The sequence below is a fragment of the Zootermopsis nevadensis genome, unplaced genomic scaffold (assembly GCF_977971745.1).
Source record: "Zootermopsis nevadensis isolate Lab colony 2312 unplaced genomic scaffold, Znev_1.0 Znev_ptg000010l, whole genome shotgun sequence".
Taxonomy (NCBI): Eukaryota; Metazoa; Arthropoda; class Insecta; order Blattodea; family Termopsidae; genus Zootermopsis; species Zootermopsis nevadensis.
Window position 1 is genome coordinate 9,702,455 of NW_028259142.1, and position 24,148 is coordinate 9,726,602.

The 24,148-nt window shown below is 37.3% G+C and overlaps 1 protein-coding gene across 1 annotated transcript in view; it reads left to right on the forward strand.

The window, feature by feature from the left end:
• Positions 1 to 17,033, forward strand: part of LOC110833913 (myotubularin-related protein 9) — a 48,952-nt gene extending 31,919 nt beyond the window's left edge. The window contains exons 7-12 of the mRNA XM_022072524.1: positions 584 to 695; positions 1,503 to 1,624; positions 2,348 to 2,454; positions 3,647 to 3,870; positions 5,940 to 6,109; positions 16,166 to 17,033. Of these exons, the coding sequence (XP_021928216.1) occupies positions 584 to 695; positions 1,503 to 1,624; positions 2,348 to 2,454; positions 3,647 to 3,870; positions 5,940 to 6,109; positions 16,166 to 16,393 (963 nt within the window). The 3' untranslated portion in view covers positions 16,394 to 17,033. The remainder of the gene's footprint in view (positions 1 to 583; positions 696 to 1,502; positions 1,625 to 2,347; positions 2,455 to 3,646; positions 3,871 to 5,939; positions 6,110 to 16,165) is intronic.
• The last annotated feature ends 7,115 nt before the right edge of the window (positions 17,034 to 24,148 follow it).

The window sequence follows — 24,148 nt, forward strand, 5'->3', positions numbered from 1 at the left end:
TTATTTAAATTTAATTGGAAGATATGAGGTTTTTATAGTGGTGTGAGTTTACTTTCTGCTCTTCCGGGTGTAGTCTTCTGATTGTACATAAACTTTATGTACTACCTTGCTATCTCCATTTCAGGGTTGATGAAAACAGCATGTTCTTGCAAAACACTGGTATAGAGTCAGAAGATTAAACAGTGCAACAACCCAGAGGACTACACTCTAGTGTTGATTGTTAAGGAAGTTGTTGAAATCTGCAAACAAATTTGTGCAAGTTTCAGAATTGTATAAACTGATTCAACATGGCTTTTCACAGATAGTTATATAATCCACATACCAAGTATGAAAGTGGAATTAGGCATTGAAGCTTCACGTAAGGTTTAAAATAATTTATTCAGTATAGACCTCTGACAGGAAACTCTGGATACTTTAGCCACAATTACATAAGTAAAGAGCACTGTACATTATGAATTATTATCAATTCATTTTAGAAGGAAATATATTTTTGAATATGGAATGTAAAGTATTCTGTAATGCTCAGTTTTTATGTGTAAATTTTCTTAATGTCAAGTTCTCATTTTGTCCCATCACATTTCAGTCTCGAGGTGGTGGTTTTGAGGTAGAGATGTATTATCCACAGTGGCGACGAATCAATAAGCCCATTGATCGACATCATGTCCTGCTTGATTCCCTAGCCAAGCTCATTGAAGGTCAGTTATCCCACATCATCATCTTCACCTTATTCAGACTGGAGTATAGTTCTTGTTATAGCTCAGTACTGTTACAACAACCTATCATAATTATGTCCTGCTGTCAGTTACACCATTCCTCTTTGTATGGGATGTATTTGCATGGTGCATAAGTATACATGTGTGGGACGGTGATGATAAAGTTGCTCCCAATAGATTATTAGGCAGATCAGTAATTCACATTGTATTGGTATTATAGGTGAGCCCAAAAGGTCCAACCAAATACTGAAATAATTTAAAACCCTGAGTCATTTTAAATGTTGCATAGTGTATTTGAGTCCGCATTATGGATGAATATCATATGTTATGGATTAAACTATTTTTGACCAGCATACAATTTGCTGTGGTACTGATTTTTGTTTGTTTCTTAAAATTCTATTGACAGTAAGAACTATAATATAAAACATTGAAGCCCAGTTAGAAGAGATCATATTTTTCAATTAAAGTAGCATTGGTTACAGATACGCAAGGGCGTCTGATGGCACACGTTTTCAAAAATGTTACATTTTTTTAATAAATATCATTGCATTAAGGAACTGTCCTTCATAGAAATTGTCAGTGCACACTTCCCTGGAACAGAAAGCTGCCACATAACTTGAGATTTTAGTACAGGTATGTTTTTACTGCAGTTTTTGAGAAGTTTATTAATAAGTTGTTAATCTGTTGACAGCCATAGATTCAACGTGCAACAACTGACCCAGTTTCTGGTAAGTTCCTGAATAAAATGAGCTTGCAGATGAGTTGTATGTTGCACTATCTTTTTTTCAGCTTGTAATGACACAACTGTATCAATGGAGAAATGGCTGTCACGCTTGGAATCATCCAATTGGATGTCGCATATAAAGGACACACTCAATTGTGCCTGTTTGGTGGCTCAGTGCCTTGATCAGGTATGTCACAACTTCAACTGACATGAATAGTCAGTGTTATCTAAATCATTTATCATTCAATTCTCAATACATAAATGATACAATGTGTTAGTTGACAGGATAACATATTGAACTTCATATTCTTGAATCATGTAACCCATTACTAAGTTTTCATGTTTATTTACATGTAAATGTGAGCCAGATTAGTACCAGACTTACACACATGCTAACTAAGCTACAGCTTTGGACCTCACAATATGAGGGGCCTAAAACAATTGCATTATAAATTTTTGATGTGTACCTTTACACAGTTACATTTTTATACCAATGCAAGTGCATTAAATGCTTTCATTCACAGTAGTGACATGTTTACTTCTTAATGTTTTAGTTAATCAGAATAAATGTATATTTCATTTTTCAGATTTTTGAGGCTTCTTAAATTGATGTAGCTTATGGGCTCAGAAGGTGAAAATCCAGCCATAGGCCAAAGAAAGTATGCACATGTGTGCCTGTTCTCTAACTTTGTTTATCTAAGGTGAAAGTAGGTAATTTGAGAATCTGGAAAATATCTATGAAATTCAAAGAAATTTGGAAGAAAATTATTTAAATTGTTAAAAATATAAAACAGCCTCACTGCAAAGGATCCAAAAGATGACAAGGAACTTCATGAATGAAAATGTTAAGACTGGAATCTGGCCATTGTATACAAACAAGAGTAAATATAAAACATGAATCTGTTTATAGGAAGGGGCATCAGTACTTGTCCATGGTTCTGAAGGTTTGGATGCTACTTTGCTGGTAACATCATTAGCACAAATCATCCTTAATCCTGACTGTAGAACTGTAAGGGGGTAAGTTATTGCACCAGCTGATGAACAACTGTTTCTTTAAAAATCTGTTATTGGTTACTACAAACCATCATGCAAAGAATTATTTTAGTAGACAAATTTAACTTATAAACTTGAATTGACAAATATACTTTGCTTCAGATAAAGTGACTGTCTTTAACAACTGAAATGGTGATATATAGCCTATATCAAGAATATCATAATAATAGCAGAACTCCCATTCTTCATTCTCATTGTTTTGTTTTAAATGCAGTGTTTAAATAAACACAGTAGCAAAATGATAAAGATAGTTGTTATGCATGTTTTGCACAGAATTCATGAAGAGATTGCATATAAGGGATATTTTGTCCTGTTTAGCTCTGTGTGTCTATGTATGTATGTATGTGTGTTTCATCTTAACTATTGAACAGATTTTGCTGAAATTTAGTGTTTGGAGTTACACTAAAAGTTAACAGGCAAATTTAATTTTGATTCACACTGGCACAGTATAAACTCTAATTTGTATAAAGCTGAAATCCAACTTTTTTAATTTTTTCTTTTCTTTTCAAAACCAGCTCATTGAGAAGACATAAAGTGCACATTTCATTCAGATGTATTTACATATAAAAATTAATGAATATTTTATTATATACAAGGAAGAATAATTTCTGATTCTGTACTCTGTGATATCTGAAGTATGACTGTATTTGCAGTAGTAGATTTGTTATCGTCATCGAACAGTCAAGTAGTTAGGTCTTACTAACCAATCCTGGCCTCATAGTCTAAAAGCCTCTTCTGTGGTCTTCCAGGGTTTCTTCGTCCACATGGTGTGTAGTTTTTTAATAATTTGGGAAGTCTGTCTGTGCATTCTGTTAACATGTTGAAGCCAATTGTTTTTATATTTTAAAATTTTGTCTAAAATGGTAGTAGATTTTTATCTTCAATAATGAGTAAATGACATCAAGGCTAGTGAGACATGCAAAATACTGTATTTGGAATATGCAGTATATAAACTTCAAACAGGGTACATCTCTCCATACTTGAGTGAGAAGTCATGATAACCATGGAAGTATGAGTCAGATCTTTGTAAAAGTCATAATTTTAATTCCAATCTGTGTTGGTTCATGGTTCATTTCAACCCAGTGCCAATTGTAAAATAGATCTCGAGTCTGTCTTTTTGTGCTGTCCAGTGTACATCATTTCTCTTCTGTGCCAGGCTGGAGGCGCTTGTAGAGCGGGAATGGCTGCAGGCAGGATATCCATTTCCCATTCGCCACCGCAAGTCATGCTATGGCAGTGGACGGAGCAAGACTCAGGCCCCAACATTCCTCCTTTTCCTTGATTGTGTGGCACAGATTCACCAACAGTTTCCATGCAGCTTCGAGTTCAGCACCTCATTTCTTATCATGCTATTTGAACATTCCTACTGTTCACAGTTTGGTAAGTTGTTGTCTTTTTTTATGAAATACTCCCAGGTAACAAGCCGCGTCAGGTGGCTGAACGGTGAATGAACCATTTCTTTTGCCAACATTTCAAGAGCTATCTCTGCTCTCATCCTCAGGGCAGTTATGAAATGAAACTGGTCCTATGTAGCATGCTAGCTGATGGGAACTCAGTGCGCTACATAGGGCCAGTTTCATTTTACAGCTACCCTGAGGATGAGAGCAGAGATGGCTCTCGAAACGTTGACAGAAGAAATGGTTCATTCACCATTCAGCCATCTGACGCGGCTTGTTACCTGAGAGTCTTTCATCAACTTCAGTCACTGCGAAAGCTTCACTTTATATTGGTTTCTTCTCTCTCTCTCACACAATTTGAGGACACTGCAAAACCATCCTGTTATTCAATAAAAAAATTTCAGGTGATCAGCTGTGTCAGGTGGATTCTGATGATGGGGACAGAGATGGTCCCTGAAACGTCAGTTTCATCGTTTAACCATTTGATGCAGCTGATCACCCAAGAAAATTTTATTGAGTTACATAGTCGTGAAAGCTTCAAATCATATATCATCCTGTTATTGTTGTCTGATTTGAACCACAATTGATATGTGTTGACAGATTTTAGTAAAACTCCCAAGTATCAGCTCTCATGAAATTCCATTCAGTAATTCTCAAATTGGTACTTCAGAGCAGATAGACAGACAAACATGACAAGGATCACAGGAAAATAATTTTTGCAAATTTTAGTTGTAGATGCACATGAAAAATGTAAACATAAAAAGTACATACTTGCTTCATTGCTAAAATGTTGTGAATACTCTCAATAATATTCGAATTTTATAAGTACATATTTAACAGATATAAAGTCAAGGTGGACTTAGACTGTATTTTTTATTTTATTTTAATTTATGGCTATTTGCTTTATTCAGAGTTGTGTAGTTGCATCTAAAAATGTTAGTTTTGGATAGCAGCCCACTGCTCCACTCCAACAATCAGCATAATCAAATCTAATTGCCAAACTTTCCACCTGCTGCCTGTCCTGTATAAGGCTTAAAAAAATGCACAACTTCTGCAGTGTTTGCCAAAATGTTGGATAATCCTCAACATTCAATGTCACTGATTCCGAAAAGCTGAAATTACACATTGAACTCCAGCCGCAAAAACTTAAGGATAAGAATGTTAGACAGAGTTATTCACAGTAGGAAAAGAAATATTCTTAAGTGATATCACTTTATGATGAGAAAACAAATGGGTGTGCATAGTAAAACCATCACACATACAGTCCAGCTTGGACGTAACCTGGCAAATCACCTTACCCTAACAATATTGTCACTTCCTTAGTGGAGAAGAATCGGGAAAGATTTTCTAAACTGCAGAAATGAATTCGTGGGTGATCACCCCTGTATCATCCTTGATGATTGAGGCAGGGTCTCTGAAATATTGGATAAAACTCCATACTTACATGAGTGATTTCCCAAGGAAACTTGATTGTGTTCAGTCACCATGAAATTCAAATGTTATAAGTTTTGTATCAAACCAGCCTCATAACTCTTTTGTCTAATTCCAGTAATTTAAATTAATTTTTATTTTATTATAAGAAACTTTCCCATCCCTGTTGTTTTACAAAATTGGTAGCAGACATGTAGTTTTAAAAAATCTTGTATTTACTTCTTAGTATGTAAAGTCTCAAATCATGTTCTCAAATTTTTTATTGCTTTAAATCATTCATTTTTGGACAGTAAGGAGTACAGTGTATGTCTTAAAGCCTCATCTGCATTGATGGCTAATTCTGTCTCTTCATGTGATTCTTGTTTTTACAAGGCTGCAGTTAAGAAGTCATGATAGTGTGAACATTATATCCAACACGAGGGAAATTATTCAAGTAGATTTTATGTTTCACTATTTAAATTTCATGGAATAATCAGTGTAGGTATGCCAGCTGTATACCCATTATTATGAACTCAAGTCACTGGTTGGTAAATTCACACCTGTAGTATAGTTTCTTCAGTTAAAGTGCATGATTCCTTTGCCATCTTCATACTCTTCTTAAGCAAATATTTACATTTATAGGCACATTCCTGGGCACATGTGAAGCAGATAGGACTAGAATGAAGCTGGCCGAGCGGACTGTCAGCCTGTGGTCTTACCTGAATCGGCCCGATGTACTTCAGTCTTTCCTCAACCCCATGTATGACCCCAATAACCGTGTCATTTGGCCATCAGTTGCACCCATGAGCTTGGTAAGGTTTTGTTTTAGTGGTTGCTTGTTTCATGTTAAACTGAAAATTTTTGTCAACTAGAGCAGGGCGCTCCTTTCGGAGCTCCTAGGGGGGGTTGGTCAAGTTTGTAAAACGCAACCAACCTTGTGTAAGAAACTAAACTAACCGCCCCAAATTGAGGGTTAAAACAATTGACCAACCCCCCTTCTGAGGGTTAGTTTAGTCTCATTCAAGTGTTTTAATCCCTGAGTAAGAAACTAAACTAACCCCCCGAATGGGGGGGTTTAAACACTTGACCAACCCCCCTTTGTTGGGGTTGGTTGCGTTTCAAAATCTTCAGTAAGACACTAAACTAACCCCCTTCGGTGGGTTAATTTAGTGTCTTATTCAAGTGTTTTAACCCTTGAATGATCAGTATGACTTGGATGAATATTATTATTAGTATCAGATTACCTTGTTGGTGTTGGCAACGTCTTCTTTCACTTTTCTTCATTTCTTAAATAGTCTTATGTCGCTGTTCAGAGGCGATGTGCTGCTTCTGGAGCAGTGATAATGCGACTGGCTTGGTACTAAGCGTTATCTGTTTACTCGGCATTGTTGTGGTGTACACGGCATTGTTGTTCCACAACAATGCCGTGTATAAACAAATATAAGGTGATATTGTTGATGACGTCATTTTTTGACGACAACAACTACTAATCCTTTCGGAGCGCTTCCTGTAATCTGATATTTTACTTCTTTACGTCGCTAATCAGAGGCCAACAGTTCTTGGTCAGTCAACCATCTACGTCCAACACCACCCTTGCAAATCTTCGTTCGTTTGTTTTTTGCTCTTCTGTTCTTGTTGAATATGTATTACTGCGTTTATTAATGTAATTCTCCCTTCGCTTTTCTTTATTTGTTAAGTAGGTCTTGTTTTAGTTCCTTAAGTCGCTGTTCAGAGGTCATCTGTTCTTGGTCAGTCAACTTTCTATGTCCAGCCCCACCCTTGCAAATCTTCGTCTTAAAATCGGTCATAAAGTCAGTTTTCATAATAGTTTTCGTAACCGTAATATATCGAATGAGTATCAGTTTACCTTGTTGGAGTTGTTAGAGTTGGTACTTCAAATAGTTGATAACGTCTTCTTTCACTTTCCTGATGTTTTAGGCCAACTGTCAGTCAATTTTTGATAATGCGACATGCTGCTTCTGGAGCAGAGATCATGCGACTGGCTTGATAGTTTTTGTTGTGAAGCATTATTTGTTTACTCGGCATTGTTGTGTTGTACTCGGCATTGTTGTGGAACACAACAATGCCGATATAAACAAACATAAGTTCACATTGTTGATGACGTAATTTATTGACGACAACGAGGAATCACAAATTTTTATAGTACTAGAGCAGGGCGCTCCTTTCGGAGCTCCTAGGGAGGGTTGGTCAAGTTTGTAAAACGCCACCAACCTTGTGTAAGAAACTAAACTAACCGCCACGAATTGATGGTTAAAACAATTGACCATTGCTTTTTGAAATCTTAAGTAACACGCAAAACTAACTCCCTTTCGGGGGGGTTAGTTTAGTATCTCATTCAAGTGTTTTAACCCTTGAGTAAGAAACTAAACTAACCCCCTGAATGGGGGGTTTAAACACTTGGCGAACCCCCCCTCTGGGGGGTTGGTTGCGTTTTAAATTCTTGAGTAAGACACTAAACTATCCCCCTTCGGGGTGTTAATTTAGTGTCTCATTCGGAGCACTTTCTCTAATCTGATTTTTTACTTCTTTATGTCGCTGTTCAGAGGCCAACTGTTCTTGGTCAGTCAGCGTTCTACGTCCAGCCCCACCCCTGCAAATTTTCGTCTGATTTTTTTCCCCTTCTGTTTTTGTTGAATACGTTTTTCTACTTTCATCAATGTAAGTCTTACTTCGCTTTCCTTCATTTGTTAAATAGTTCTGATGTTTTAGTCCTTTACCTCGCTGTTCACAGGCCAACTGATCTTGGTCAGCCAACGTTTTACGTCTAACCCAATCCATACATATTTTTGTTTTTTCTCTTCTACTCTTGGTGAATAAGTTTTTCTACGTTTGTCAATGTAAGTCTTACTTCGCTTTCCTTCATTTGTTAAATAGTTCCGATGTTTTAGTTTTTTTCGTCGCTGTTCAGAGGTCAACAGTACTTGGTCAGTCAACTATCTACGTCCAACCCCACCCTTTCAAATCTTCGTCTGATTTTTTGTTCTTGTGTTCTTGTTAAATACGTTTTCCTGCGTTTATCAATATAGGTCTCCCTTCGCTTTCTTTATTTGTTAAGTACGTCTGATGTTTTAGTTCTTTACATCGCTGTTCAGAGGCCAATTTTCTTGGTCAGTCATCTATCTACGTCCAACCCCACCCTTACAAATCTTCGTCTGATTTTTTTTCCCTTCGCTTCTTATTGAATAAGTTTTTCTACGTTTATCAATGTACGTCTTACTTCGCTTTTCTTTATTTCTTAAATATGTCTGATGTTGTAGTTCTTTACGTCGCTGTTCAGAGACCAACAGTTCTTGTTCAGTCAACTATATACTTCCAAACCCACCCTTGCAAGTCTCCGTTTGTTTTCTTCTGCTCTTCTGTTCTTCTTGAATAAGTTTTTCTTCTTTTATCAATGTAACTCTCCCTTCGCTTTTCTTTACTTGTTAAGGATGTCTGATGTTTTAGTTCTTTACGTCGATGTTCAGAGGCCAACTGTTCTTGGTTAGTCAACTATCTACTTCCAAACCCACCCTTGCAAGTCTTCGTTTGTTTTCTTCTGCTCTTCTGTTCTTGTTGAATAAGTTTTTCTGCGTTTATCAATGTAAATCTCCTTTCGCTTTTCTTTATTTGTTAAATAGGTCTGTTGTTTAAGTTTTTACGTCGCTGTTCAGAGGCCAACTGTTCTTGGTCAGTCAACTTTCTACGTCCAATCCCACCCTTGCAAATCTTCGTCTGTTTTTCTACATGTGTCGTTAATATGGTCTCGTTTATCAATGTAAGTCTTCTTTCGCTTTTCTTTATTTCTTAAATGTCTGATGTTGTAGTTCTTTACATCGCTGCTCAGAGGCCAACTCTTCTTGTTCAGTGAACCTTTTACGTCCAACCCCACCCTTGCAAATCTTCGTCTTAAAATCGATCATAATAGTTTTCGTAATCGTAATATATCGAGTATATATGAGTAGTATTATTAGTATCACTTTACCTTGTTGCAGTTGTTGGATGTGGTACTTCAAATAGTTGATAACGTCTTTTTTCACTTTTCTGATGTTTTAGGACAACTGTCAGAAAATTATCAATAATGCGATTCCACGTGCTTCTTCTGGAGCAGTGATAATGCGACTGGGGTGTTGGTCAAGTTTGTAAAACGCAACCAAACTTGGTTAGTCCCGAAGTGGAGTTAGTTTAGTGTCTCATTCAAGTGTTTTAACCCCTGAGTAAGAAACTAAATTAACCCACCCGAATGGGGGATTTAAACACTTGACCAACCCCCCGAAGGGGGTTGGTTGCGTTTTAAAATCTTGAGTAAGACACTAAACTAACACCCGTGTATAAACAAATATAAGGTGATATTATTGATGACGTCATTTTTTGTCGACAACGATGGCTGATCCTTTCGGAGAGCTTCCTGTAATCTGATGTTTTAGTTCTTTACGTAGCTTTTCAGAGGCCAACTGTTCTTGATTAGTCAACTTTCTATGTCCAGCAACACCATTGCTAATCTTCGTGTGTTTTATCTTTTTCTTTTTTTCTCTTCTGGTTTTTGTTGAATAGTTCTGATGTTTTAGTTCTTTACGTCGCTTTTCAGAGGCCATCTGTTATTGATCAGACAACTTTCTACGTCCAGCAACACCATTGCTAATCTTCGCCTGTTTTTTCTTTTTCTTCTTTTCTCTTCTGTTTTTTGTTGAATTGTTCTGATGTTTTAGTTCTTTTCGTCGCTTTTCAGAGGCCAACAGTTCTTGGTTAGTCCACTATCTACGTCTAACCCCACCCTTACAAATCTTTTTTTTATCTTCTGTTTTTTTTAATAGTTCTGATGTTTTAGTTCTTTACGTCGCTTTTTAGAGGCCAACTGTTCTCGGTTAGTCAACTATCTACTTCCAACCCCACCTTTGCAAATCTTCGTCTGTTTATCGTGTGTTGTTAATATGGTCTAGTTTAACAATGTAAGTCTTCTTTCGCTTATCCTTATTTGTTAAATAGATCTGATGTCTTAGTTCTTTACATCGATGTTCAGAGGCCAACTGTTTTTGGTCAGACAACGTTTTACGTCCAACCCCATCCTTGCAAGTCTTCTTTTTTTCTCTTCTTTTTTTGTTTGTTGAATAGTTCTGATGTTTTAGTTCTTTACGTCGCTGTTCAGAGGCCATCTGTTCTTGATCAGTCAACTTTCTACGTCCAGCAACACCATTGCTAATATTCTTCTCTTTTTTTTCTCTTCTGTTCTTGTTGTATATGTTTTTCTATGTTTATCAATGTAACCCTCCCTTCGGAAGGGTTAGTTTAGTGTCTCATTCAAGTGTTTTAACCCTTGAGTAAGAAACTAAACTACCCCCCGAATGGTGGTTAAAATACTTGACCAACCCTCCTTCGGGGGTTTGGTCAAGTGTTTAAAATCTTGAATAAGGCACTAAACTAATCCCCCCCTTTCGGGGGGTTAGTTTATGTCTCATTCAAGTGTTTTAACTCTTGAGTAAGGAACTATACTAAGCCCCCCAAATGGTGCATAAAACAACTGACCAACCCCCCTTCGAATTTTGCTACAGGTTTCATTTAAGCACATTTTTATTAGACTCACTAGCTTCTTTGGTATACCAAATTCAATAAGAATATTATATAACACTTCTTTCTTCACAGAGTCATAGGCTGTTTTGAAATCTATAAATAACTGATGTACGGTCCCACCGAACTCCCATTTTTTCTCTAGTATCTGACGAATGCAAAAGATCTGATCAATCGTTGATCTGTTTCGTCTGAACCCACACTGATGATCCCCAATAATTTCATTCGCATATGGGGTTAATCTTGCCAAAAGAATGTTGGATAGAATTTTGTATGAGGTTGATAGCAGCGATATTCCTCGGTAATTACCACACTCAGTCTTGTCCCCCTTCTTATGAATAGGAATAATTATGGATTCCTTCCATTGTTGTGGCATCTCTTCCTTATCCCAAATTAACTGAATAAGCTTATGGATCCTCATATGCAACCCTTTGCCACCTGCTTTAATTAATTTGGCCGGAATCTGATCAATTCCTGGAGATTTATAACTTTTCAACTTCCCAATGGCTAGTTCCACTTCATCTAAGCTAGGTTCTGGCACCAACAGTTTAGCTGTATGCATTTTAATCTGTCTAATATCACCAGTCTCATGAACATTTAAGAGCTCGCTAAAGAAATTTTTCCACCTATTCACAATTTTTATTGGATCTGCAAGCAAATTGCCACTATCATCCTTTACCAAATTGGTCTGGGGTTGATATCCTTTCTTAAAGTTATTAATGCCTCTGTACAGGTCTCTGATGTTTTTTTCCTTATTATTCGTCTCAAGTTCAGCAATTTTGCCCTTCAGGTATTCCCTTTTCTTAGTCCTAAATGTTCTATTAGCCTCACGTCTCATGTTACATAGATTATCTGCATTTGTTTTGTTTGGGTTCTGCAACCATTGAAATTTTGTTTGCTTCCTTCGATCTATTAATTTTGAACATTCTTCATCAAACCACGGTTTATTTTGCTTTCTCCTGTAGTATCCTAGTTTCTCTTTTGCTGAAATTTTGATGCAGTTTCTGACATTTTCCCACTCCCTGTTGATGTCCACACTTTCATTATCTTCATTTGTCTCTAAAATTTGAAACCTATTCGAAATTTCAACTTGATATTGTTCTTTTGCCTCTCCCTCACTTAATTTTTTCAAATCAAATCTTTCTGTGTCAAAATTTTGTTTAGTTCGTCTACTTACTGAAAGCCGCTCCCTCACTTTTGCTACCACCAGATAATGATCAGTGTCGCAATCTGCTCCTCTGAATGATCTCACATCAATTACATTTGTCTGCCTTCTCTTATCTACTAAAACATGATCTATTTGATTGTGTGTTCTGCCATCTGGGGAAGTCCAAGTGTATTTATGAACATCACGGTGTGGAAATTTTGTACTTTTTACAATTAAATCTTTTGACGTAGCGAAGGTTACTGCTCTAACACCGTTATCATTACTAAGTGCATGGAGACTCTCGCTGCCTATTGTGGGTTTGAAGATATCCTCCCTCCCAATTTTTGCATTGAAATCTCCTAGCAGAATTTTCATGTGATACTTGCCAAATGTATCAAATACTGATTCCAATTCTTCATAAAAGCTATCCTTGATATCATCGCTTTTATCTTCAGTTGGGGCATGAACATTAAGGACAATGATGTCGCACCAACGTCCTTCCAAAATTACGTAAGACAACCGGTCACTAAGAAATTCTACTCTCTTAACTGCTGCCCTAATTCTGCTATGAACAAAAAAACCCGTCCCTAACTGATGATTGTCATTCCCCTTTCCATAGAAAAATGTAAAATTGTCCACTGGGATCGTGCCCTCCCCCTCCCATCGCACTTCCTGCACTGCCACCAAGTCTAACTTATAATTCTCTAATTCCCTACTCACTGATTTCAGTGCCCCAGCCCTATAGAGGCTCCTAATGTTCCAAGTACCAAATCTCATGTCCTTTTTCAATTGCCGTGGTCGTGCCAAAGAGTCCGTCCTGATCCAAGGCTTGGTTGATTTTTTCGTAACACATCTTTTTTTAAAGGTGAAAGGTTGTTAGCCCTACACCCAACCCCCAACCTGGAGGACCAGGGTATCACTCTTAGTCTAGCGCATCTCCTTAGACCTGTCCGGCTTGGGTGACCCTACCATGAGCCGAAGCTCAGGCCAGCATAGCCCTAAGGGTCATTTGAGCACGCAAGCCTCCTCACCCGGCAGATTGCCTTCGACAAGGTGGTGATACCTTTCAGAAGGGTTGGTCAATTACTTCCAAATTATTTAGCATAGATTGTATGGTTGTTCCTTAAGAAATTATATTTCAGGTTCTTTTAGTAGCAAGTATAAAAATTGCTGTTTTGTGGTTGCATCAAGCACCTCCAAAATATCATTAAACTTCTGCCAGACTATCCAGAAGACAGCAATCTTCCTGTTTTTAAATGTTCTTAATTATTTACACATTTGAGCTTGGGCACTTTCAAAATCTGATTTCCCTCACTTGAGAGTACAGTGATAGAGTTTTGGACAGTGGAACATACCATTTCATTACTTTCATGCACTGTCCATGTGAGTTAAGATCAAGAATCCAGAAAGAATGCAAAAAAAAATTACATTTCTGAAGGCTAAAACCATGGGTTGAGAGACCTGTGTTCGAATGATGTGCTGTATTACCAACATGTATTTCTCTGTATAACTGATGAAGAACACTTCATAGAAAATGGAAAGGAGATTTCTTGATTAGGAAACATTTTGAATATGAAAATGGCTGTCTTCTGGTATGTTTCAGAGGTCCTTACTGCATCCATTATTTAGGCAATGTATTGTAAGGACCTCTGAAATATTGGTAAATTTCTACAACACTTTACAAAGCTACAAACCAGCCATCTTCAGATTCACTGCCGTGAAAACCTAAAATCATATGTGGAATACCAATGGAAGGTTTGTAAGTCCAAAAATTGCAACTAAAATATTACCTGTAATTCAACTTTAATTTGCACAGTCATATTTTAAATGATTTTTTTAAATCAGTAAACCTGATTTGTGAGGACATTCCAGAAATATAGTTTAGAACAGAAATAGCATAATATCCCAAAAACCAAACAAATATTTGGAATAAAATGTATGAAACTTTGTAGCAGATGATGACATGACAGTTTACCTATAGAAATGTGAGGATACTGCTGCAGATATCAAATAGAACAGAGCACAAGCTATCAAGGAAATTGGAGGGCTTTAGACACAGCATGTTCATAGACATTTTTCACTCTCTTACCTCTTTTTGAATCTACATATTAAGGAATATAAACACCTGTAGCACTTATCATCATAATAGAAACATATTTGTATTGAAATTGAAAATGGAGACATTGCGTGAGGTACAGGTGCCATCCATTGGAAAGAGGAGAGGACTCTGTATGATCACAAAGAGACTTGTATTTGCACAGCCCGAAGCATCAGATAACTGTGTATGAAGAAGGACTCACAGTTGACATGGGGAAACTCACTGACAAATTATTTCAAGAATGCATTATAGGGGTCTTATTCACGTATTCATTTGTGGTTTATTTAAGGACATTGTCAGTAGCTCATACTATATATATTGTAGTAGTGAATGAGATAGTTAGTGAATAATGAATTGGAAAGATGTGGAAGAAAAGTCATGGCCTAATTCTGGCATTTGCCTGGAAGGAATCACTAAAACCACAGAAGAGTGTCAGGATAGTCAGCCTCCATCCAGTATTTTACCTAAGGACCTCCTGAATATGAAGCAGGATGTTAGCCACTCAGACATGGCATTCAGTAATTAATTACTGGAAACTTAATGAAATATGCAGGAACCTTCTATGAGTGATATGAAATTACTGAACCTCTGTCAGAACGGATATTCCAAACACTAACTTACGCATGCAGATAACTTACGTTTTGAGGTGTGTTGGCAAGAGAAGTCAAAACTTGCAACAGATTACAACATTATACTGCATCATGCTTCTGAGAGAATGTTGAAGTAGTCTGGCGCTGTCACATCTCCATTGCCAAACACATTTAATAGTTTGTGTGTACTTTTCATACCTCAAATTTTCCTTAAATTTTAATTGTAATACACTCATTTTATCAGTGCAGTTACATAACTAAGTATTGCATATACAGTGAAACCTCTATCCATCGTTCCCGGAACTATCGTTTTCCCGGATGCATCGTCCGTTTTGTTCGGTCCCGAATACATCCCATATAAAATAATGTTACATTTTCCCGCTTCTATCGTTCCTCGAACTATCGTTTTATCGCATCGATCGTTCAAAAATCTTAGTCCCGTCCCACAATTTTCCCGCAATGATCGTTTCTGAGAATTTAAAATGCTGGGTTTTGAGATAAATTAATGCCGGAAGATGCACAATGTTTTTGGAATACGCAGTAGCGGTAACCTGTTATGTCGCCCAACCAGCACATTCTTTTGGAATGAGGGTCAGCGGTGCAGGGGTGATAGTTGGAGTGAATGGCGGTGCTCATTGTCAGAAATTTTACGATTTTAATTAGGGTGCACTCATATTTCGTTCCAGCGATGCCAGATGGAATGTGCAGTGTGAATTTCTTCACAAATGCTTTTATTACATGTACAAAGGAAAGGCTGGCGGCACTTTTCATTCTTCTGGTTAATCTCGTTTCCAGCGGTTCAGGGTCTTCTACAGCTACGTTTCGTTGAGTTCGGCAGTAATAGTATTTCCATTCTTCCTGTTATTGTCCGCAAAGGGGGTCGGAGTGGTGAGGAAAAGGAAGACGACGAATGCGAGCCCGAAGCTTTGCCGAGTTTTGCCGAAGCACACGCTGCATTGGCGAAAGTGAAGTCGTTCTTTTATGCGCTTAATATTAGTGAACGTGACGAAGAAAACGTTTTGAACGTGGAAAGTGCTCTGTTTGGTCTAAAACGTAAAGTTTCAACAAACCAGTTGTCCATTAAAGACTTTTTTGGTAAAAAGAAGTAACTTTGAAAGAGAAACATTGTTTTTTTTAAATTTTTAATGCTTTCCCGCATCTATCGTTTTCCCGCATTCATCGTTTTTATTTCCCACCCCCGCCGAAAACGATGCATCGAGGTTTCACTGTATAAGTTTTGAAAATGCTTTTATTTTTTAATATATTATCAGTTTAACATATGGGGGTGCAGAAAGAAAGCAGTAGAGAAGTTAATTCTGTCTGTTTTAAAGCTAATATGAATACAGCTGCACTCACATCATCTTTAAAGATAAAATTTAATAACAGGCTTGAAGATATGGTTACTAATTTTTATATCCTGCCACCAGATATGGGCCTAGGTTAGTACAGTTTGTTTCATGTACTGTTACAGTCACTGTGGTCTGAATTATTCCTTCGTTGGGTTGTGGATCAGACACCTCAGCAGAGGGCCTGGGAGATGATGACATCACTTCGAGAGAAAGAAAAGGAGCTACGGCTGAAAGCCACGCGGTTACGACGACATTTGGCAGACCTGGAGAAGGAAGCTCTGGAAGCAGGAATACTTCTTCCAGCATCAGCTGATAGTGTGCCTACAACAGAAGTAGCAGCTAATGCTTAAAGATGGTTTAAATAGTTCCAGCTTTCTGTCACACTGCTGGTTAGTGAAGACAAGCAGTTTGTAAAATTTCAAAATGTCTCAAATGATCTCGAGAGGTGAAACCAAAATTTCCTTCTTCTTTGCCCATGTTGTCAGTGTTGTTTATTGTCTGTTCATTGTCTGTTAATCTTCTGTAAGTGCAAGATGGTTGTTTTGAATTTCTAGATAAATCAAGTATAAACACTAAAATGTTTTCCACATATTTGTATTGCGCCAAGCTTATTTACAAAAGTGCTTCTTGCTAGATCCATACAGTATAAAACATTGTGCAATAGAATGCTTTTCTAACATATAAATTCAATAATTAAACTACAATCTCATGTGAAGCAGAAATAAAAATTAATAAAATGTGTTTGAAAAATGGAAGAATTTTTATATGAATTTATAATATCAAACAAATAAAGCTGTTTCATTGTCTATTAAAATGCTGTTATAATTAAATGTGTAAAGATGGATAAGCTATAGATTTATATATACCAAGGTTCATGTCATATTGTTAGTTCTTTGTTACTTTAAGAACTCGAAAAGATTATGAACCTGTTTCTGTTTTCTGGGTTTATTGCCATAACATGTGTAATAAAAGCATTATCATATTCTGTTCTGTTATGTGTATCAATTAGTTTGAAAGATTAAAATCATCCATCAGAGCTGTCAACCATTAAAGTCATTCCTATAAGATCCAAAAACCGTTATTTGCAACGTAAGTTATGCTAATGAGAGAGACAAGCAGATCTGTTTGATAATGTACTGGGGTTTCCTGAGTAAGAATATTATACACTTATCAATGTATTTGAAAGAAAACACTGAATATTTGTAGAGGCAAGAAACAACAACGGATTCAGTAATTTTATGTGGGTTCTTCAAAGTCGCTGTTAGAACACTGTTTCAACTTGTGTACCATAGTTGCCTATTATATCATGAGTGTGGTGGTAAGATTGAGTGGAAGCAGCAGATTAAGGTGCATTTTCACACTTAATAATTGAAATTCAAGTCCATCATGATAACACATATTGATATATTGTAACATCAATTAGAATGCAATGTTGACAAGCAATGAAATTACATTATTGAGAAATCCTTGATAATAAAGAAGTCATTTTATGAGATGAATAGAACACTCAAGTAAGAACCTCGTGCTTCATTTTAAAATTTGTAGTTTGTGGTGGTCTGTGGCAAACTGTGTCCATTCCTCGCATTCTTTATCACTCTCACCAGTGTGCCAACGGTGATGGTAAAGATAATTCTGTTGAATGATGTTGTTCTGCCTAAGGTAATTTGCGTATTGGATGGTTGTTAATGAGGATAACTGAAACAAAGGTCTTTTGGGTTGTAGCAGACCCAGTGTGCCAATCAATTAATCAGTCTGATTTGTAACTCAGGTCCCACAAATGACAGACAGACAGTGAACCCCAGTTGTGCACAGAGAGCAAAGTGAGCCACTTACACTAAACATTACAAACCATAATGTCCCTGCATTACCATTAAGGTGGGACCCGCAGAAAGACAATAAGCAGATGTATTGAACGGCACTTAGGGACGTCAGATTTCCCATGCTCCACAATTTGAGGCCATGCACCAAATCCACAAAACTTCCAGAGCTTTTAGGAGGCATACCAAGAGAAGTACACCAGAGTTTTCTTGGGCTGTCCCCACAGTCCTGGTATTCAAAGTACATGCCACTAGTCATCAATAAATTTATGAACTAAGTGGTGTAACTTTTCAGATTCTACTGCTTTAATATCATCCTCACAATTAAATTACCGGCGTTAACTCTCAACTGTGCAACAACTGCTTCTTCTTCTTATAGCGTTATAACCCTGTGTGAGTCTTAGCTTGTTCGTTGAATTTTTTCCATTCTGTCCTATCATTCACAATTCTTCTCCATCCCCTTACTCCCATTGTCCACACATCTCCTCCACGTCTTCTATCCATTGTTTCCGTGGTCTCCCTCTCATCCTTCTTCCCATCGGTCTCCATTCCATCACTCTTCTAGTTACCCTATTTCCTTCCATTCTTGCAACATGGCCAAGCCAGGCTAACCTTTTGCTTTTGATCAGCCTCACAATATCTGCTCCCTGTATGATACAATCTAGTTCATGATTCATCCTAATTCTCCAGGAGCCATCACTATTCTGTATTGGACCATAGATTTTTCATAATATTTTGCGTTCAAATATTCTAAGTCGTTGCTCATCAAAGCTAGTTAATGTCCAGGCTTCACATCCATATGTGACTACTGGTCTTATCAGAACTTTATAGATTCTCAGTTTAAGTTCCCTCCCCAGTATTTTAGACTTCATTAAATTCTGATAGGCATAATAACATCTATTACCATTCACAATACGTCCTTTAATTTCATTAGTTACTGAATTTATAGTATTAATCTGTGAACCCAGGTAATTAAAATTCTGCACATGTTCAAAATTATAATGTCCTATACTCAATTTATTTGTGACATTTCTTGCTGCTCTTGTAACTTTCATATATTTTGTTTTTGATTCATTTGTTTTTAGCCCCGTTAATTGTGTTTCTTCTATCAATTTTAATACTGTTTCTTCCAGTGCAGCTTTATTCCTGCTAATAATAGCTATATCATCTGCACTTGTATTGATTTTATGCCTATATGTCCTGAGATCTCAAGTTTCCGAATAGATGCTTCCAGCGTCAGGTTAAAAAGCATTGTTGAGAGAGCATCTCCTTGTCTAACTCCCATATTGACATTAAATGGTTTAGTTAGCTCACCATCTACTCTTACTACTGCCTTGGAGTCTTTCAACGTCGCTCTAATGAGCCTGACGTATTTAGATGGTATCCCTAATAGGAGAATATCGCTTAACATTTGGTCCCTTTTGAGACTATCAAATGCTTGTCTGAAGTCCACATATAAATTATTTAAGCCAATATTATATTCATAGGCTTTCTCTTGAATCTGTATCAATACAAATATCTGGTCTATCGTTGATCTATCTGCTCTAAATCCACACTGATACTCTCCTAACACCTCATCTACATATACAACCAATCTATTATATAGAATACTTGACAAGATTTTATATATTACATTCAGAAGTGTAATTCCCCTATAATTGGTACACTCCATTTTATCTCCTTTTTTATGTATAGGCTGTATTACTCCTAGGGTCCATTCTTCTGGAATCTTTTCTTCTTTCCAGATCAACAATATCAGATAATGTATTCTCTCCCATAACTTGACTCCCCCTTTTTTTAGTAGTTCAGCAGTAATCCCATCACTTCCGGGTGCTTTACCATTTTTCAGACATTTGATTACTTTTTGTACTTCTTCGAACGTAGGATCTTCAATATAATTATCCACAGTATAATATGTTGGCTGCTCTGTCTCAATTATATTTCCGGTCGGGATACCACTAAAATACTCTTTCCATCTATTAACAATATCATGGTTCTCTGTCAATAAATTCCCTTGACATTCTTTACATGCTACAGCTTTCGGTCTGTATTCTTGTGTTACTTCTTTAAGCTCCTTATGAAATTTTCTGCTTTCATTTCTACGATGGTGTTCTACCATATTGTCGATCTTTCTTCCTAACGCTTCTATTTCTTCTTTCTACATATTCTGGTGGCCAATATCCGTTTTTCATTATAAAGATTTCTATTAGCTCTCGTATTTCATTGTAAACATTTCATTCTAGCTTGCTTCTTCTGTTTGACGACAAATCTACATTCATCATCATACCAATCTTCATTTCTTGATCTTCTTGTCTCTCCAACAGTTATATGTGCTGTTTTTAAAATGGCATTCTTTATGCAGTTCCATTCATCTTCAATATTAGGCCCTTTTTCTATCTTTTGTAATTCTAAGTTTAAATTACATTGATACTCCTGTACTGTACCCCTATCTTCTAATTTGTCTACATTCCATCTTTTAATTCTTTCCATTTTCCCTTTCATAACCATACATATTTTTGCTTCATTCTAAACCCAACTAAATAATGGTCCGAATCAGAATTTGCCCCTCGGAATGTGCACACATTTTCTACATCTGTCGCCCATCTCCTAGATACCAATACATGATCTATTTCATTAAAATTATTTGTTCCAGGAATTTTCCAAGTACCCTTATGAATATCTTTCCTTGGGAAGTATGTGCTCATGACCCTTAAATTATTTGCAGCTCCAAATTGTGCTACCCTTAGGCCATTATTATTAGTTTCTTCATGCAGACTATTCCTTCCAAATAGTTTGACATAGACTTCTTCTTTCCCAAACTTCGCATTATAATCACCAAGTACTATTATCATGTCATGTTTCGAAATTTTATCACATACAGACTGCAATTCATCATAAAAACCACCTACTGCCACCTCTTCTGTCCCCTCGATTGGTGCATAGACATTAACAAGGATTATATTATGGAATTTCCCTTTTACTCTAGGTGTACATATTCTTTCACTTACTGGCGTAAAGGCCAGCACAGCCTTACGCATTTGTCTGGTAACAATAAATCCTACTCCACATTCTCCTTGTCTATCGTCTTTCCCAGAATAATATATGGAGAATTTTGCCTTATTAATTACTCCCTAATTTTTCCATCTAATTTCTTGTATAGCGACAATTTCCATTCTATATTTCATAATTTCATCAGCTATACCATTCATCGCTCCTACTTGTAACAGAGTGCGCACATTCCACGTTGCAATATTTAGTACCATATTTTTATCCTTGTTCCTTGCTAATGTTCGTCTTCGTGAGGACAGTCCGGCTTCATTCATCAAATTATTCTCAACTTTATTCTTTTTTATGATGCAAGGTTGTTAGCCTTGCAACCAACCCCCAACTTGGAGGACCAGGGTACCTGTCTTAGTCTGACCTCTCCCCCTCGACCAATCTGGCTAGGGAGGCCCTACCAGTAGCTATGCATAGCTCTTGGGGTCACTGAGGTACTCAAGCCCCACCACCACGACAAGGTGCAGGTACCATTAAGTGAGATCAACAACTGCTTAGACAGGCATTAATGATCACATCTCAAATACCAGATTCTAAATTCACATCCCTGGAACGCATGAAGTATGTGTGCCAGGGATGCAAAATCAACCTATGTTGTAAACCATTAACTCTGCTAACTTCAGCAAGAATCACAATAGAAAGTGAAGATTACCACCAGTAAGCCAAGGACTGTCACAGGGTGTAGGTATAGGTGAATTCACAGTGTCCTCAAGGATGTGCCAGCATGAATTGACAGGATAGCATTTTAATAAGAAACAACACTGCTTCTTCAGTAATGAGCTATGAAACTATTGGAGAATGGTGTGCTTGATTTCATTCCCTGACATTCACTTATATTACACAATTTATTGGTTACACTAATTGATGTGCATGCAATACACAATAACACTATGTGCAAAGTGGAATTGAGACTCTATTTCGTTGCTTTGCTTACATTAGTATCATCTGGCTCAACAATTTGTTTTCATATGGTTAGAAATTATTGTGGTTCTTTTTTTGTATCGTTTGATGATAATATTACAGCGGTTGCTCTGGCTGAAGGAATTTCACTGAGTTCACACTGATGTACTTGGCAAGGGGATTGAAAAGGAGTCTGAAAACGGATGAGTGATTTTGATTTAGTTGGTAAGATTAACGACCAGTTCCCACAAGACAAGAATTGAGACTCGATTCCTGAATTGTGAGTGGAGCCCAAGGAGAAGACTGATACCCGCTACCTTCCTTGGTACACACTCCTTGTGGTCTCACATATTCCATTTCTATTGGATGTCAGGATTTTGGCTATAATGCGGAGTCAGAAGAATTGATCCATCATGAGCACAATGTGAGATATATTAAATCACAACGGTTAAGATGGGCAGGACATGTGGTCAGAATGGGAGAGGACAGACTGCCACATTTGGTATTAAACCAGAAATAGTGGGGAACAAGACCTAAAGGAAGACCAAGGGGGAGGTGGATTGATGTGATAGAGGAAGATATGAGAAAGATGAAAGTGTGCAACTGGAAGAAGGTAGCTCAAGATAGGAAGAGATGGGGACATATTGTTCAGGATGCCAGAGCCCACCAAGGGCTGTAGTGCAAGAGAAGAAGAAGACAGGATTTTGGTAATTATACAGAAAGTCTGCCATTGGATAAGGGTTTTATTACAGCATAGAATCTTCCTGTGGAGTATGTCTCCTTATCATGCTCGATGTGTGAACCAACTCCACATTTCATGTTAAACCATTACCCAGGTGTGACATTTCAGATTTTTATTCTAGTGTTTTACATCTTCTCACTGCTTGGTCACGGATAGGGTGGACAATGCATTGTACTCTGGGGACAGTACGTTGTGCAACAGCAGCTTGATATTTCTCATTGCCTGCCACAACCGAGGTTTGAACCATGGGTCCGACTGATTAAGGGTGGAGGCCTCTGACTGCTTGGAAGTCCTACAACTTCAATACAATTTCTCTTACCATTTGTTCTCTTCAAGACAATGTACAAACCTTTAATGAAAGAGCTTGTCAAGATCACTGAATTTGTGTTTTGTAACATTAAAGAATGCATAATTTCAATGTAGGTTTCTTCTACAGACAAAAATTATCATTGCTTCTTCTTCATCTACTGTGCCACTTTGACACAAAATTTTACGGTGTGCCATAAACCTTGAAGATTGCTGTAGTCTGGTAGATGTCCACCTTGTTTGGCATTAGCCAGAATATAGTGGATTCCCCTCCACTTCTACTATACAGACATTAGACAAAAATTCTGGTGTATTTAGATGTAATATTTGGTCTTGGTATTGTGGAACAAGACTTTCTTTGCATAATGGAGACATTTTGTAGGAAGCCGCATCTACAAGATCTTCCTGTCTAGGCACAGTTGTGGAGGATGATAATGTGTGGCATTTTTTAATCATCAACACAGATGGTCTCATTTTGGTTTCTGTGATGTGCTGAAGGAACAACTCTTCTATCTTTGATGCTGTCTGTGCATCAAGTGACGTCACGCACCAGTCATTATTCCTTCTTGTGTCTAACACAGTGCCTCACAGTTTGTCTGACTTCTATTTTTAATTTTTCATACAGTTTGCTCAATGCTTTGATTGAAGTCTGTTTTAGGCATCATCATAATGTCAACCAGACTCTTAAAGAAATAAGTTGTGAGGTGTAGATTAGATTCATCTGGCTCGGGTGAGTGGCTCTTATGCACACGGTAATGTACCTTCGGTTTCCAGAAAAGGTGAACATTTTCCTGCGTCGCCGAACATACTGTTACTATTAGCATTATTATTTTTATTAACATACGACGACAACGATTGTTGTTGTTGTTGTTATGGTGATTATTAGCTTCTCAAGAACCATGTGTTACATGGAGCTGGATATTGCAGGAACACATTTAATTCTTGTCCATAGGTTTTCGCGGCTGGAGTTCAAGGTACAACTTTGGCCGAAACCATATATCGTCGTTTAAACGTAATTATTTAAATTATTGCTATTTAATCTGGTTTGCAACTGGAACCAATTCACGCTAGGCCATTACGGCCGGTAGTATATATTATTTACCGCCGTCCTTTCAAGGACAAATTTGAGACCCTTGTCTTCTGCCTTCCACACAGTCACTGAGGCTTGTCTTGCCTTTGTAGAGAGAGAGAGAGAGAGATCATGCTAAAAAGCACCTGTATCAACTGCTGTTGCAATCAAGACTGGGGGAGTGAGTCACAGGCTCAAATTTCGTCATTAGTCT